Here is an 18,118-nt window from a genome sequence, read left to right on the forward strand (position 1 = left end):
GTGGGTTGGGGGGCTGGGGAGGGAGGGGGGGGTGATTGGAGGATTCAGATGGAGAGTCACTCTCATGGTGCTTTAAAGTGCCGTCTGAAATATTGTAATTATGAGATGAGTGCTCATGATCGAACGGTGGTAATTACGAGTCAGAAAGTTGGAATAGCTGAGTGGTACTTTTGCTGTTGTGTTTCTCATGCACACAGAGACACACACACACTCACACAAAATGCCAACAAGTCAAGCACAGTGAATATTAATGCTGCACAACATCAACTACATCAGCTATCATAAACAGTTTTTACTATTTTCGTTCACCATTTCTGAAACACAAACTGGAAAAAAAAAGGACTGATTTGGTTTGTGTCTGTTTCATTTTATCTATTGCCAGGAGCGCTTGAACACATCACACATTGTACTTCAATGTGAACTTAGAAGAAGCACTTGAAGGCAGCATCATTTATTTAACATCTAGACCCTCAATCATTTAAAAAAAAAGGACGGCCTCCTTTGTAAAGAAATCACATATACTCCTTGTAATGTCTTTTTAATTGGCTGTGTAATTAGTTGGGCAAGTATAAGCTACTCAACATTGCATAATATAAGCAGCATGCTGCAGCTTGGCCATCACTGCGCCATCTGGGATCCAACAGGTCTCAGATTAACACAAATGTTAAACATCTCGACGATGCCAGAGCCTGGCTGCTTTTTGTCAGTCAGAAAGACAAAAGATGCACATGATGGTGTTGAAGTTTAATAGAAAATGTTTATCTACAGTATGTGTACGTGTTATATGTTACTTGTTGACAGTTTTGTACGGAAAATACCATTTTATTACTGGTCGTAAGAAAGAAAACGTTACTGTACTGGCTTGTGCAAATAGTGTTTTACTGTCGCATACGCTTTTCAAGTATTTCATAGTTAGTGTGATGATGTTAATCAACAGGTGAGTTATCATTAATAACAAAACATACTATTTATGTCCAACTTTAGCCTCTAATTCTAGTTCATATCCTCACTCGCGAGTTGAATTTAGCTACCGACTGGACCCTTTCTTTCTCTGCTCTTTGATATTAACCAAATAATTGTGTCAGTTCATTCAGTGATTTATTGATTGGAAGGACATGGGGCCAAGTGCCATATGTGATACAGAGGCTGTCTTCGCACGGTTGAGGGGCCATAGATCAGCTATGAGACGCGGATATTTCAGGAAGTTTTTCCTCATCTGAGAGTGTCTTGATTTATTCATGTGATTATTATGAATATGTTTTTTAATAATTTATTCACTTTTGCAGAAATTGTGTCACGAGCCACATGTTCTATTCTAGTTTAATGTACTCACCCTCTGAAGAATGATCATGGTGGATCCTGAGAATAGGCTAACAGTGGTGATCAATGACCTCTCGTGTCAGGAGGACTAGATTTAGCGAAACCTAAATTTGGAGGCTCAGACTATTGATCAAAGTGACGAAGAGGAGATGTGCCGCCTGAGTGGGTGTAATGAGCACATGTACTTTTTTGCCGCTATTAAAAATGTATCCCGTCTATTTTAATTTAATTAAAAGTCCAGCGTTCAAGCCTCTTGATGTGTAGCTAACTAAAACTACAACTTTTATAGAGGTAAACATCATGTCAGCAACACGCTTTATGATTAAATAAACGTTTTTTTCAAGCGGGAAGAAATTCAAGATTTAAATGTCAAAACACAACCCTCCATCTTCACACTGAAGATATCTTCCTGCATGTGACCTTAAGAGGAAATCACCCACCTGACCCTTTTAAGAAAATAATTGGACAGAGGCATGTCATGAATCACAAATTATTAATCTTTGAACTCTGCCTTTACTGGCATTAAAAATATCACGGCCAATGTGTTTTGCTTAGCATACACTTTTAGATTGGGCCATTAAAGTGCTTGAGGATTACAGCGTGGTGTCAATTAAGTGTACTTAATGGCTATCACGTCCCTCAACACAGCCTTTGTCACTTCATTAAAAAAGGATAAATACATCAAGTCAAGAGTTTTATAGAGTTACGTTAGTCAAACCGGACACTCTTATGCATTGTGGCATTATTGCTCTCACCTGGGAAAAACCAACCATCAGAGGACACCAGGAACACACACAGAACAATGAGCTCTGAAAACAAACATGATACTGAGCTACTAAATTAATTATGAAGAGTTTCAATCATGCAGTTTGATTGGTCAGAAATATTTACTTGCTGTCAAATTCTATAAAGCATTGTTAGTTACTAGATCGACTGAAGCCAGGTGTGAAGCCATCGTCGTCGAAGCCTCTTGGCTTAATAATGGTTAATAATGGTTGTTATTGTAAATTGCAAATGTAACAGGCGATCTAGTTTAGTTTAAACAGGCAATAGGTTTAAACACATATTCCCTCCAAAGCCACAGAAGAAAATAGTAATATTTAGTTAGTATTTCAGTAGTACTCTCCGTGACCTTTATGCATTCACTCAGTGGAATAACCCTTTAAATGAAGACATTCATAATCATGTCTCGTGTCACTAAGGCTACGTTCACACTGCAGGCACAAGTGAGCCAAGTCAGATTTTTTTGTTTGTATGTGACTCAGATCTGATTCTTTCATGACCGTTCGAACTGCAAAAATCACTGGAATTTTTTTACTTCTGGTATGAGCCACTTTCATATGTGGTACAAATCAAATACGACCTGTATTTAAATACAGTTTTTTTGCAGTTTGACCTCAGTGTGATCAGAATTCATATGACATTTACGTCACTCTAGATCTAAATTTGTTGTGCGGTTCACTTCAGGACCGTGACCTGTTCATACTGGAATCTGATACGAGCCACATTTAACCAATAATCTTAACAGCCAAACCAAAAAAAAAATCGGATCTGAGCAATAAATCAGAGTTGACCGTTAAGGCTTGGAGTGTGAAGTCTAATTAATCTTCTAGATCAGACAAAGGCATTTAAGTCAGATCAGTAATGGAAATGTGAACCTAATACAAGAATTTTGCAAAAGATGCAGCAATGTTTTGGACTCAAAACATCCTTTGAGATCCATCCGCCTTCAGACAAATATTTAGAAACTTTACCTCCATCATCTGTGAATAACAAAATGCGTCTGCTAAGCCGTATTAGTGTCTCATTTCATTAAGTGGCTTACAGTATTTAGCCAATTTGAATTCCATGGCCATAAATATACCAAGCCAATATAACCAACTTTCAATTTGTTATTGATTATGCCTGCTATATTTCATGAAGGCAGCAGAGGATGCATTAATAGTCAGCAGGACTGCATATCAACATTCATAAATAAGAAATTAAACCCTTTAGCAGTAGTTCACTCAGTATCATTATAGAGCTTGTAAAATATTTCTGTAATATCCTTAGTGACTTATGATATTTCATTATAATCCGTATCAGTATTTATTTCGTACTATATCCAACTTTTCATTAATGAGTAGTAGCTACATATGTTGTAGCTTTCATGGTATGATGTCCGTATATTGTAGGGACTGTCAAGGGGTCATAATGCTTTAACCAAAGTACTCGTTGGATGGTTACACAGCTTCTTCCTGGCTGTTACTGCCAGAAAACTGCAGTGAAACTTTAGGCCTAAGCTCTAACAGCTTTAACAGTTTAACACTCATTCAACAGGCTGCAAACAGTATGTTCTTTTCCCTTTTAGTCCCAAACCCATAGTCTGATCCACTCACCCTGATCTCCTTAAGGGGATTCAAAAGTCAGATTAAACTTAAATTCCCCCAGAGGCTCTGTTTCAAGACCAGTCTGATAAGATTTTTTTCCCCAAAAAAATAAATGATGTAACCTTGGAAAGTCTCAGTGGTTTGGTTTAAAGTGTAAAATGACTGCTGCCTGTTTACCCACTTTATTACAGCAAAACACGCTGCACTCTAGCCAAATTAAAACTACACTGAGTGTAGTTCACAAATAAATAATGGAAAAACACTGCGTGGAGATAATACCTGTTGCCTGTCATTTCTAAATTTTCACAGAATTTTCAACACCATTTCTCATTGGCTGCATTAGCTACTAAGTGAACTGGACATGTTATTATACTGTGTTATCAGGTTAGTGCTGCCCGGGTTCTGGACAGGCTGTAGGAAGTGTAACATGGTCTGCTGGTGGTCTGCTTGTCTCTGATTAATGGCTCTGAACATGATTGAATTTCTTAGTGCAGCCAGCTATTTAGTGATAATAATGGAGAAAGTTGAAATGTGTGGCGTGTGGGTGGGCATCATTATGGAATACCATGGTGAAACCAAAAATAAGAATAATTTTACATAAGCAATGTTGTGCAGTTTGAAGTTGACTTTTTCTATTTTGTCTGTACTATATTTCGGGAAATCCATCACATTTATCTGATGGCACATATGTTGAGCTAATCAAGATTGTTGTGTTTTTTGATTAGTATATTGTTGTTATACTAATTAGTATAATAGAGTCTGGTGAAACCCTAACAATTGTACATAGCGGGGTGTTGACACACTCATCTGCTGTTGTGAAATGTTGGTTGTGTTAGTGGGGTTGCACCTTTCTCTCACAATGCTAATGATGTCTATATTCAACACTTTAATACATAATAATATACATAATCATGTTGATGGCATTTTAGCAATTTTGTTATTTTTTTTATTTGTTTCACACATTACGATGTTTTTATTTTGAAGTACAGTTTTAAATGCAGCACCCTTATTTTTAATTTTATGGTATTATTCCTTTCTTGATACTACTTAATACTTATGGCCACCAAATCTGCAGTACAAATAGTCCCCAAATACAAATACCATTTAATCCTACTTGAATAACATTTGCTAAAAACTACAGTGCCCAGCTGATTTAGGAAATTTACCCTTTTTAAAAAGTGAAGCAATATTTGAAAGTTGTTTGTACAAATTTATGTCTTCAGTAGAAAACAATGTGCCTGAGACTGAGAGCTGGGGGGACGTCACAAAGTACTGATGTCGGCACTGACAAATTTTGTGTTTTCATAAGAATTTTTGCAATTGACAAAAATATATTGTTATTAACTTAAGTAAAGGATTTAATTTATTTTCCCTCTTTCCCACTAAACCAGACTTCTGGCAAACTTGTCATAGTATCTAATCACTGTAAACCCATAGCTGTATGTTGCAGACCATATTCATTCGTATTTTTAGTGGTACTGCACTCCCTCCAGCTTTACAAAGATTGATGGTGGAGTGGAAGCACGACACATGTTGCACGGTTGCATGCCAGGAGTTCTTTGAAGCTGATGCCCTGTCCCGGGACACAATAGCCCATTCTGCATCTGGAGAATGTGGCTTGTTGAGATCTTGGACATTAACACCACAAAAAAAGACTGCCGTAGTAGTGTATGCGTGGCACACATGTTAATGGAAACTATATAAACTCCTACAGCTTTCAGCTTTGAACAGTTCTTTTTCCTCTTCTCTAACTATGTAAATTACACCAACTAATCCCACGTGAAGAGCAGAGCAGCAGGAGAAAAAGGCCTCAGGGAGAGTGATGTGTGACACCATTAAGGTAGAGGAGGAGTAGGATGTCACAGGGTAAAGAGTCCAAGTCATGTTAGTCTTGAGGCTGTGGGGTGTTTCATCAGGGAACACGGCTAACCTCTGCATCCTGTCTCGATTTCCTGCTCTGTGAATCATGCCAGTCCCTGCAGACAGACAGACGGACAGACAGACAGGCAGAGAGACAGGCAGGCAGGCAGCCCACTCAGTGGAGCAGAAACACCAGGAGCTCAGTGGCTGCCATGGATACACTCCTGGAGTCTCTTTGCTGCTCTCACTCTGTATGTTTACTGTATGCAAGTGTGCATACATGTGCGTGGGTTTTTTTTGGAGGCCTTGAGCATGGTCACTATATAAAGAATGACGCATTGTTTATTTGAAGTGGGGAGGTAGCCCTAAAAATCAATTACGATCATGCAGGTTTAATAGGGAATTTTTGATTATTGCAGATATAACGTTAAATATGAATATATTTATAGATCCAAAGATTTTTAAACACACCCAGTAGTGGCCAAGAGCATTTTAACTTCTGCTCTCAAGACATGAGGCTAGTAGCTACTTGCTCCTTGCTAATCGAGGAACTGTGGCTGTTAGCTGTGTGTAGGAGTAAGTGGTATCTAGCAGTGAAATTAAAGATTGCAACCAATTGAATACAGCTTAGCTTCCAAGTGTGAAGGTAAAGCGCCATATCTAGTCCATATCTACCTATAGCTAGTGTTTGGTTTCCCATTCTGGGCTACTGTAGAAACATGGCGGTTCAACATAGCAGCCTCCGCAGAAGTGGACCCACTCCCTCGGTAGATAGAACTCATTCTATAATTAAAAAAAAAAACATTGGTTCTTATTTTCAGGTTAATACGCTACTGAAAACAAACCTATCAATATTATATTAATTTCTGCCAATAGATCTTCCTAAATGGTACACACTGGACGTTTAAAGTTAGAATTAAATCTTGACCTTGTCTCTATGATGTGCGCAACAACATTTCACTTACTAGCGATGATACATACTGACAGAAGAAGCTACTCTTTGTGCATTTGGTAAGCGTGAGCCAAAACAGTGAGAGTCCCAACAGTTACCTGTACTGTTATTAGCAGCTGCTTTTCACTGTTTGCTAATTTATGTTTCTGGTTTACTCAAAGCTATTGCTATATATGCACTTGTCATTAAAATATCACATTACACTACAGAAACACCAACAAGCTTCTTCACTGCTGGAAACTGGAGCACTAATACTACCATGTGGCTCTACCTATTGGCACCCTCTGTCTTTATTGGTCTCCATGCTGAGGCCTAAATGCTACCTGGACGAAAATATGTTGATAAAATGAAATTAATAATTTGGTAACACTTTATAATACAGCAAATTACACCATTCACAGTGTAATTTTACTGTATGAATCAGGTACTAATAAAATACTTACCGGTTTGTACTGGTACTTAAATGTAAGTACAGTAGAAGAAAAACAAGACTATGGGAACAAGAAAAAACTTTTATTTTGTAAAAACTAGGTATCTACAGGGTACAGTACTAGTGGAAACACTGGTACTCTGCAGAGTCTATGAAGTAATTATGGTGTAACATATTTCACAGTTATGATATGCTACCAAAAGAGCCAGTGAACACAAAGGTAATGAAAGGGGCTTCTGGGAAATCTCTCAAAATGTTTGTTATTAAAGAACATCGAAATCATTTAGCTTTGGGGTGGAAATGTTAGATCTTGGAATAATGCGGGAATTGTCATTCATTTATGGAGTACAGCAATGTACTTATAGGGGAGGTAACGGGTTAAAGCCCACTACAAAGGCAATTTATCCAACCAGTTTATGGTCTTTGGATTGACTACAGTGAAATAAAAACAAATGCACATTGCTCATTGCATTTTTGTATTAATTTACAAGTTCTGCAGAATATCAGTGTTACACCATTATTATTATTTTACTCATACCTGATTCACACAACAAAATCATTCTGTAAGTTGTGGGCTGTTTTATAATGTGTTAGCAATCATTTACTGTTATACTTTGGTCAAGTGTCATTTTGCACTATCTTACCTTCTGTTTCTTCTTTCTCTGAGGAGGTCCATCGGATCACGACAGGTGATGGCATCAAGCGAACTGATAAGGACGATCCGGCGGCCAGCGAGGTGGGCTGGATGACCTCGGTAAAAGACTGGGCTGGAGTCATGATATCCGCTCAGACACTGACAGGAAGAGTCCTGGTGAGTTCACACTCAGTCATCATCCTTCGTTTAATCTGTGATTGACATCTTGAGCTACTTTAGCCTACACGTAGCAGGCTGTCGGTTAAGACGTCAGTGAGATGAAGCGTGACAGTCGATCATGATCACCCCCAAACTTTCTCAAGACAGCTAGACACTCGGGCTGAACTCCCTCATCGTATATTTGTTTGTGAAGGAGCCTTGTGAAAAATATTTGTTATTATAGGACAAGCCAGGAACCTTGCTTAGGAGGAGGTCGCTCCTGACAAGCCACAAATCAAGCACGCTTGCATGTTTCTTAAATTTATCTCTGCTTGACCGACGCATAAATATACCAGTTTGCAAGTGCATATCTTGTTAGCTGATCTCTCAGACGGGGAGGCAGATACATCAAAACAAAGCCGGGACACCAAAGAGGAGATTAAAGACTGTATTAAGGTCATACCACCCCATAATGCCCTCAGACAGCGGAGAGAAACAGACCCAGAAGGACGGAAGGAGGGAGGGAGAGACATGTACAGTTTACCAATTGCATTTGGTCAGCTGAAAGGGTTGCCATGGCGCCTGGTGTGTCTGTTGACAGTGTCACGTGGAGAACACATGTCTCTTCCACCACATGTTATCTTGTATTGTACAGCGAGATTTAAATGAAGGATGAGTAACCTGTCTCACCTCGCGTGAGGGCGTTTTGCTATACTTTGTTTTCTGTTTTTTATTATTTTGCGAGAGTGTTTGATGATTTGGCTATAAGTACTTGGCAACGCAAGAGTAGGACTCAGGAGTGATGAAATAAAATGGCATGAGTGGGAGCACCATGCCAAGGCTTGCCGCAGTGCTCGGGGCTGATCCCGCTTTCACCCACCTCCCTAAATGTGGTGCAGCATCTCCAGTTGGCTCAGTGTGTGTGTGTGTGTGTGTGTGTGTATGTGTGGAGGTTGTTAATCATGGATGCTGGGTGGGCAGCCACACTCGAACATTATGGTTTGATGTGGAATATTAACGAACCACTTAGCTCATGTTTGTGGGACAAAAACTGGAGGGGGAAAAAAGCCAGGGACTAGGTTGGAAGGATAAAAAGATACATTTGTATTAGTCCATTAGTAACATGTGCATAAAGAATAATGTGTGTATGTTGCTGCTTTCAGAGGATGTTGCCATTTCAAACCCAGCGAAGTGAAACATTTGTTGTTGTTTTGAGATGATGTGCGTAGCCGTAAGCTTCTGCAAGGAAGGTGATTAATACCAGGAACGGAATAAAAACCCCTTTTTTCGCCCTCAGTTTGGGCTAAAAACAGCACATTTTCTTCACCTTCCTCCAAATGTCATATGAAGCTCTGATGACTCAGGCTGAACTCAGGTTGTCCCCACGGCATCTTCTATTAGTTCGTCGTGAGCAGAGACGCTAGTGACAGTTAATGCTGACAGCAACATATTGCTAACAGAGGCGTGACATCAGTTCGACTGCCATCCTGCGTTTCCTTGTTTGAACCACCAACGCTCCCATAAACTTACACGTACGTGTGTGTGTGTTTGTGTACACAGCTCAAGTGCCCTGTCTCAATGATGGCCCGACACACAACTGTTTAGCGAGTGCTCGTCTGTATCCATGGCAACTGCAGCTTACCTAAACACGGCAGATGTGTGTTTTCTATGTCAGCCTGTTTGGGGGTGGGGGGCACATTAAAGCCTATTTCCAGGCCATCTGAGAGGTAGTTTTACCGAGGAGTAAGAGCATGGGAAGGCTTAAATGAGTGTTTGTGTGTGTGTTTTTATTTTATGCTTCTACTGTGGCTGTGTGTGTGTTTGTTGAGTAGGGGTGAGCTGCTATTCCCACATCTTCACCCACGTTGTTGTTGTTTTCTGTAGAAATGTAGTTCTTGCAAGCAGCCTATTTGCTCTGAAACTGCTTTTCACACCAGGATAATAATCTTTACCTCTTTTATACGTGCAGCCTTCATTAATGAAGACCAGTGGAGGGTGAACTTTACCTCTCCTTACCGGGGAAGAAAATTCTAGAAATGTCAGGTCTTTTTTGGTGATACATTTGATGCACGTGAAGCAAACTGAAATGTGTGTCTTCTAATTGCTTTTACCAGTTAGACCTGCTCAAATGTTTATGTGCAGATGGTGATGAAGTCAAGGACATAATAAATCTAAACCCTTAAAGACAGCTGAGACCTGGATTATGCATAAAGGATTCTCAGCCGCAGGATGCCTGCAGTATTTTGCAATTTTGATGTAGGTTTTTGGATCAGTCAAACAGACAGTGGGTGATGTCTATCCAGGGTCAATTACTTGTATAACTATTTTTAGTTGTTAAAATATGTGTTACAAAAGGGAGAAAAGAAAAGGATAATGTCATAATAATATTAATAAGCAAACAAACATATAAAATCAGGGACACAAAATATACAAACCAACTGACTGAGTATGTGATGACAAAACTCAAAAGGCCCAAACCAAAATATAAACTTATAAATCACCTCTGTTGAATGTTTCTGTCCAGTTTGCTCTACAAACACAGGATACAACATGTGACAAAGGTTAAGAAGCTGGTTAATGTTTAAAGTGCATGACGTGAGTTGTCTGACTTATCAGATCTTACCATCACGTATCTTCTTATCTGGAGGGTTATATTTTTTCTCTGACTTCTTATAATTTGGCATTTCAAACTGAAATTTGAGGTATTAACCTCAACAACTGCAGCATGACACATTTCAACCAAATGTCTCATGTTACACAGGGCACTGCACACCAAGCTGTTTACCTCTGACTGTGGATGTTGAGTGATAAACAGGTGCAGGCTGCCCTGTGGAAGGCCCAGAGGCCTGATGTTCATTTCCCCGGCTGGCCAGCTCACATCTCAGCAGATTGTGAAAGATCAAACCTTGCCTTCAGGGCTATTTGATTAGCAGGGAGGACACTTCCTGATGACCTTTCAGTCTGTAAAGGTTTATCTGCTGGATATCAGTGCTCCACTCCTCATGCACTCAAATACAATAAAAAAGGCGAGGCCCTTGTGTTTATTCTCTAATTTCAGATGAGCAGCATGCTGCATGTAAGGACACAGTTTCCCCCAGATTGGGGACACGGAAGGATCCCATCTGTCAGTTTATGCATTATTGCATTTCCCCTCCCCCCCAGTCACTTTTGCATCATACAGGACCACCCTCCCTATTCATCACATTACTGTTTGCTCGCGTCAAAACAAACAATACTCGCTTTGGGGGCTAAACAGGTGGCTGCAGCTTGTACCTGTGCCAAGAAACCCAGCGGGTCTCCTGTAATGTCATGCATCTATTTCCTGTTCTGTCGCACTTCCCTCGAGAACGTAATCGTCAAGAAATTGAAAGATGGGGAGTGTGTGATGGAGCGAGGCTGAGGTTAGTGTATTCTGGGGGAAAATGTGATTTCTCTTAAATGATGGGACCCTGCTGAGTGACATTTAGCCCACGTGCGCTCAGATCTAGCGGCCCACGGGGGGGCTGGGATGTCGCAAAGCTATTATTCTGGCCAGAGAAAGGTTTTCTATTAATGGAAGCACACAGCTGCCCTCTGGCACTATTCCCTTTGCTGTCTTTGCCCCCTAACCCCAAGCGCAGTCACAGGTAGAACAGAGTCAATTATGTTAAAGTCAGACTTGGATAAATTGTCTCCAACTGTTTAGCATTGACGATCAACTGTAGGCTGTTTTTGCTCGGTTTTAACTCTTTTTATTGACAGGATTCTGACATAGTCACTGCATTTCTTAGCTGGGCATGCACTTATTGTTATTTTAAGATAAGATAAGTTAGGCTACTTCGAAATTCCGGTATTTGGCACTATTCAGCGTTTTTATGAAAAGAAAATTCATGCAATTTCAAATTGCGAGGAAAGAGTGCATCTTTATTCCTATTTGTACAATTAATTGCATCGAGACGCCACACAAAACAGAGAAAGATCAGGGATGTAGTGGCATACAGGTGCAAAAGGTGTCCACAGAGTCATCACCAGCAGCTGTCAAACAAAAAGTGCTAAAGTGCTGCAGATTCATGGTTGTCTAGGATTACCGGGGTCAACATGTGGAAGAAGTCCTATTGGATGACAGGCTCAAGGAGTCAACTTTTGTCTTGACTGCTGTCATCTAGATTTGATGTCACCCGGGAGCAGCTGTGGGGAAGGAGCGCCAGAGCGAAATTATAGGTGGGCCAGAAAGGCATTTTCATCAGGCAGACAAACTCACCTCCTCCTTCCACCTTTGAGAGGCTCGGTGAGCAATTGTACCACTACATGGAAAAGCTTTTTGTCTGATGAGAGTGAAAAAAGCAGAGAGAGAGAGAGAGAGAGAGAGAGAAAAAACACTAAACACTTTTTGGGGACTTGCTCTCTTCTGTCAAAGGGCGATGCTCCAGCAGAAATGTCCATTCGGAAGTGATGGAAGCACTTGTCCTTTTACACGACTGGAGAATTCAGTTTAGTGCTGCATTATTATCACACATTTTCCACAGTGCTCAGCTCAGTGTGAAAGGACTCAAACAGCATTTTACTGTATGTTGCCCTTTTCTTGACATTCCCACTTGACTCTTGGTTTCAGATTAGATGTCAGTCTTGTTTATATGTAATGGGTATTTTACCAACATGCCCTGTGGCCTTGTTGCAGAGACAGGAGGCTGTTTGCCACCTGTGGACTCTGGTGCCCAACGGGATCGTGTGTGACTTTCACCGTGCCCAGTGCAACAGAGTGAACAATGTGGGAGCGTCACTCGGCCTCTCTCCCGCCTCTAAGTCTGCCGCTATTTTCGGGTGACAGCAGCTGCCAGGCCTGTTTTGTCAGCCTTCCAGAAGGAAAACACATGCCATTGAGACTAAAGTAATTTTGTCCCTTAGGTCAAAAACACACGAACATCTTAGCAAGTCATTTCTGCCTATAATTGAGTTCCGAAAACTTTCTTTTCTGCAAGTGCACAGAAGAATATCTCAACTCCTTTCCCAGCAGGAATTCAACTATGTTTCAAGATTTTCTAGAAATAAGAGTCCTGTATCTTGAAAAAAGAAGAAATAAGCAGGTCACTAGAGAAATTTCAAGAAAAACAAGTTGATTCTTAATCCTAGCTAAAGAATTTTATTATTCAGTGGAAAACTGAAGAGTTTTGAACACACATAAACTTGATAAGGAAGTATAACATATATATTTATGTATATCCAGGTTTTTTAGTGTTTTTACATTATTCGTCACACTGTTAAAATAATCGCCCAAGTCATTTTTTGTCAAAATTGGGGTTTTTTTTGCCTAAATCATCTCCTCATGACGCCGGCCACCTATGGTAAAATCGCCTACATCCTCAGTTGATCAGATCAGGCGTAGAATATATTTCTACTCTTTAACGGTGGGTTGTTGGTTTTCGTGTAACTCTTTATTGATGCTAAAACACTACTTGCCTTTTATTTGCCCCATCATGCAAAACATTAAATTTTTTCAATTCTTGTCGTGTGAGTAGGCATCCCACGTCACTCCGCGATGAATGGTCCATGTTGATGGATTCCATGAAGAGTACCAGTCGATAGCTCCTGAATATAGGGGCAGTTAGTTTTGTAGAGGTTGGGAATGTATATGTGCAATTAAGGGCAAGGTGTGGATGGGAGAGTATGCCTATGTTAGAAATAGTCCTCTTGTCCGTATGGTGGTTCTTCAGTAATACATGGTAGCTTCGAGCAACTACTGTCACATGTAAATACAAGTCTTTATAAGTGCATAATTTTCAGCACACTTATGAAAAATACATGATTGTTTTTTAATAGAAGCCTATATACATTAACTAGCATCTATATACATGTTGATAGGATGCCCTTAGATGTGTTTAGGTCTTGGGTAGTGGAAGCTATGTTTAGTCATCTGGATAGTGTGCTTCCTTTTGGGTGTTTTAGTTGTGCTGCTGTAGGTAGATTAAACTAACAACAGTTACAGGGATGCCGTTGGATGGGTATCTTCATCTGCCAACATGCAACTGTTGATTCAACAGATTTTATCTTTTATCTACGACAGCACGTCAGCCCTTACAATACGCACAAAAAAGAGATAATCATATGGGTTAAATGAGCTTATTATTTATTTTTTCTTCTCGTTTCACCAATATCTCCAATGAGTAGAACAGTAAAAGGGATCATCAAACATATCGATGAATTATCGTTTTTTTGTTGGTATTTCTATTCCTTATCGTTAGATCTGTTGAAGCTGCACATGTAATCTTTCCTATTTAAGATAATATTATAATCACAATAGACATATTGAATTGGAGTTTCGACGAGATATATTGTAGTTTCTTTTTTTTTTGATAGCTTCGGGAATGTGGTTTAACAACTAATATTACGTGATATTGTTATTTAGCCATGTTATTTTTGGAGAAATATTGTAGCGTTAATATGTAAACAATAAATAAACATGATAGTAAAAACACAGTAAATAGGGTTAGATTCTCCAGAGAGATTTAGTGATCGTACAGAGCAGTGGTGGTTAATTACCAGTTAACAGATAATTCAGTCATAAAGCAGACGTGTTTTGGCGCTCACCCCATAGGTACCTAGATGCTATGGCGTTGAGATGCACAGTTTTTTGTTGTGTGCCCACCAAAATAGAGACGAGTAGAGGATTTGAAGCTGATTTGTATTCCTGATTTATGATACAAAATTCGTTCCAATATAAATGGGCTGAATAACTGCTGCTTTGATGCGCGTTGTTTTCACACATAAAGCGTTTCACTTCAGCCGGTTATCAGTGACGGCACTGGGTTCTTCAGATGAAAAAATGTACAATTGATTTTTTGTGTGTGCTTGTGTGGTAGATCAGTAGGTTGATGACGGGCCAGCAGCGGACGTCGGAGCTGTCAGAGGCGTATCTCGCAGATTAGTACAGAAGCATCATCCAAGACCGACCCCGCGAGTTGAGTGTTAGCACGAGCTATCATACACACACAGCTTTGTCACACAACTCAGATTCCCAACCCCAGATTTATTCTATTTCCGATACAGCTGGCCCACCCATCCCACCGCCCTTCCTTCACACATCCCCCTCTCTGTGTTTTCTCTCTGCTGGCCCTATGGAGGATCTATGGGGGAAAATAAGCTATATCAGGGTCTGATGTATTCGTACCATAATTAATGTCTTGTTTTTGTTATTAGAGATGTGTTGACAATATGAGTTGTGTGGTTAGCATCCTTGGATTTAGCTTTAAAAGAGCTGTGTTTTGGTTTGATTGACATCTCCTCGAATCTCTTCTCTCACATCCTTACCACACACACATGCACACTCTCCCATTTTTCGCTCTTTTACCTCCTACAGCAATTCTCCGCATCACTCAGCCAACCGAAAATTGTGTTCTTGTGGAAGGGTGGTAACCATCCTGTTTCTAAACATCAGTTATATTTTTTTCCCCCTTATAGTTCCATAATACAGCACAGTGGAAACTGGACAGTCCTTATAATTTTTCGACATCTGCTTCATTTGGGATCTATTTGTTATTGGATCTTTCAGGATGGGAATATTTGAGTGTGTGACACTATCCGATTAATTTTGTTTTTGTTCTAACTTTACCTGTCTTTGTGGGTTGAGATAATTTCACTCCGAAGTGAGGTCAGCACCTCACAATTCTTATTATTTTGATATTTATTTTTTACACTCAACCTATATGCTGCTCCATTAATATGAATTGTTTCAGTTTTAAGGGGACGGATAGTTATTGTTGAGTGTGGCTATCTTGTATGATATATATATACACTATATATTTGATTCATCAACGCAAGCACGAATTAAACTTGAGCATAAGACTGATATTCAGTACTCAGCCTATGTAGTGTGTAAAGATTGGTTTATAAATGTTGCGTGCATCCTTGCGTGCATTTTAGGTCACTTGTATGGCGATACCCATAATCCAGAATCTATGGTACGTTAGCATCGACAGATGGAAGAGATGCGATAAGTCATGGATACTACAGAATAAGAGAGTGCAATCAAATGAGTGTGTAAATACTCATGATTAGTTTTGCATAAAAAACACTTTTTTGATTATTATGATGAAGCACTTATTATACATTTCCGTGTAGTAGTGTTTACGCATTTGCGGCTGATACGAGCGATCGAAACGTATCGGAAACAAATCTTGCATTAGGGTTACTATCTATTATCATACCCTGACATATATTCCATCACACTTATGAAACATCTACACCGTCATAGTGTCTGCGGATCCGTACCCTTGGATCCTTAACATTCCCTCTCACGACATCTCCAGTCTTGCCCCTGTTCCCTCTTCCATATTTCCTCTCTTTCTCAACACTTCAAGTTAAACATTGATTGTCTTAGGCACAATCACCAGCACACAAGAACATTTTTTTTCTCCGCATCAGTGACAAGCTACCGATCTATTCCCATTTTCTTGTCTTCTCTACACACGTCTTTACTGAGTCGTACCCATTTCTGTGTTCTCCACGGCTGCGATAGCTTTCCGAACAGGCTCCACACTTGCTGATTCGCGGTTCGGTGCTATGGAGTAGGGGGCGAGCACATCTGGAGGAATTAGTGTATGCACCGTAGGCGCATGTACGCGCGCTAGTATTTTCCAATTGAACACTACCCACTTGCAGTTCAGAATCGCTTCCTGAATTAATACATATTAGGGATGGGAGATGTGTTAAGAATGTATGCAAAGCAGGAGAGAGTACGGTGCGGGATCAATGAAGCAGGATGGTGTCTTGCCTGTTATCTCGCACCTCTTAATCACCCCATTGACCTCCTTCTATCTCTTCTCTGTATCTTATACATATTGTCTCTCTCTAGTCTGCTCTTTAGCGTTCGGTCTACGGAGGTTCTCTCCTCGTACGTCGGGAAGAGGATCAATCGGTGGACAGAAATCGGAGAGCCATTTATCAGTAAAGGAGTGTGGATCAAGACCTCCATACAGACCCAAATTAGGTTCTGCGGCTGCAGGTGCGTGATATGACTGTGATCACTGCCCCTTAGGGTGGAATTTCTTCGTGCCACTTTGCCCAACACACACACACACACACCAGAAGGGACGCAGGACTGCGATTGCTAGGGTGCTTTGATCGGTGCGCGGAAGCGCGGACGGGCTGTGTGCGTAGTGTGCCTCGCTCTCTCTGGATGCCTACTCTATGAAGCGAGCCTCGCTGGAGATAAACAAGTGGAAGCCGCCAGGGGTCGTGAGCCGTTCCTGCGGGCCCGTGCGGTGAGGCTGTACAGGTGCGAGTCGGCATGGTATGGAGCGGACACATCACAGCGGCGAGCGACAACACGACACACACACACACAGCAGCAAGACACGACGAGCGAGCGACTACATGACACAAGCACACAACACCTAGATAATGAATACTCTGAACCTCGTATACGTCCACAATAGCCCAACTCACATACCACAACAACGACTGTTGCGGACTACTATTCTCGGTTCTATCATTACTTGTACGAAAACAAATGGCCTGAAACCAAAGAGTTTGACGAGATACAACACGCTGCCCAAATTGCATGCTCATGTGATTCCGTTGGGTTCTGGTTTTAGCTCTGTTGTGTTGTTGTAAGATGCCATGCTCCATAGTAGATTAGAAGTGCTTACGCTGTGACAACACATAGGAGACGCATTTGATGAAATACCATAAGTGAGAAACAGTAAAAATTGCGTTCTCCAGAAGGTAAAATGGGGTGGTCGCAAGTTTCGATGATATACCAGACAGTACTCGGGCACAAGACTGGGTCTTTTTGCCTATATATCGGAATAAATATACCACGGCCCAATGTCACTACTTTCTAATGTACTATACTATAGTGTAGTGTACTAGTTTGCTCTATAATTCGATCCCTCCTCATGACACCTGAAGGCTTGCCACCACAAATATCGGTAATTACTCAATCGCTAAAACAGAGGTACGGGTCAGAGAGATGAGATGATCAGATTCGATGGCATGAATTTTCATACCAGGCACTTTAAGATAGAATCGCATAATTGCGATACGATATTGAGTGTGTGACTTAAGCGGATACGTTTTTTTGGTTTCCTGGAAAAACTTGAAAAAATGAGTTAGGCGATTATTTTAACAGGTGACAATATGCTGTATTTTATAAATTAATTGTAATGTTGTCAGTGAAACAAATTAAATCTGTCAAAATATAAGCAGTCATAGAAGTACTTAAGTACACAAAAAATACTAATTTAATTAGGGAACTATCTGACTTAGACGACAAGTTTACAAATCTTACAAGACAATCAGTGCCAGCTTTCAGTACTTATCACATATTTCCGTCAAGAAAGTATTGAGGTTCGATACCCAGTCCTACACACTACTGCTAATAATTATTTCCACCTTTTCCCTGTTTGCCACATTTCTCA

General features: G+C 40.4%; 1 protein-coding gene across 5 annotated transcripts in view; it reads left to right on the forward strand.

The window, feature by feature from the left end:
- LOC118329061 (calcium-activated potassium channel subunit alpha-1-like) overlaps positions 1 to 18,118 on the forward strand; it is an 89,655-nt gene that overhangs the window by 4,362 nt on the left and 67,175 nt on the right. For all 5 annotated transcript variants that reach the window (XM_035663052.1, XM_035663035.1, XM_035663044.1 and 2 more), the window contains exon 2: positions 7,602 to 7,742. In XM_035663052.1, the coding sequence (XP_035518945.1) occupies positions 7,602 to 7,742 (141 nt within the window). The remainder of the gene's footprint in view (positions 1 to 7,601; positions 7,743 to 18,118) is intronic.

Source organism: Morone saxatilis, unplaced genomic scaffold (assembly GCF_004916995.1).
Source record: "Morone saxatilis isolate NCDOM2014 unplaced genomic scaffold, NCSU_SB_2.0 Contig1, whole genome shotgun sequence".
Classification (NCBI taxonomy): domain Eukaryota; kingdom Metazoa; phylum Chordata; class Actinopteri; family Moronidae; genus Morone; species Morone saxatilis.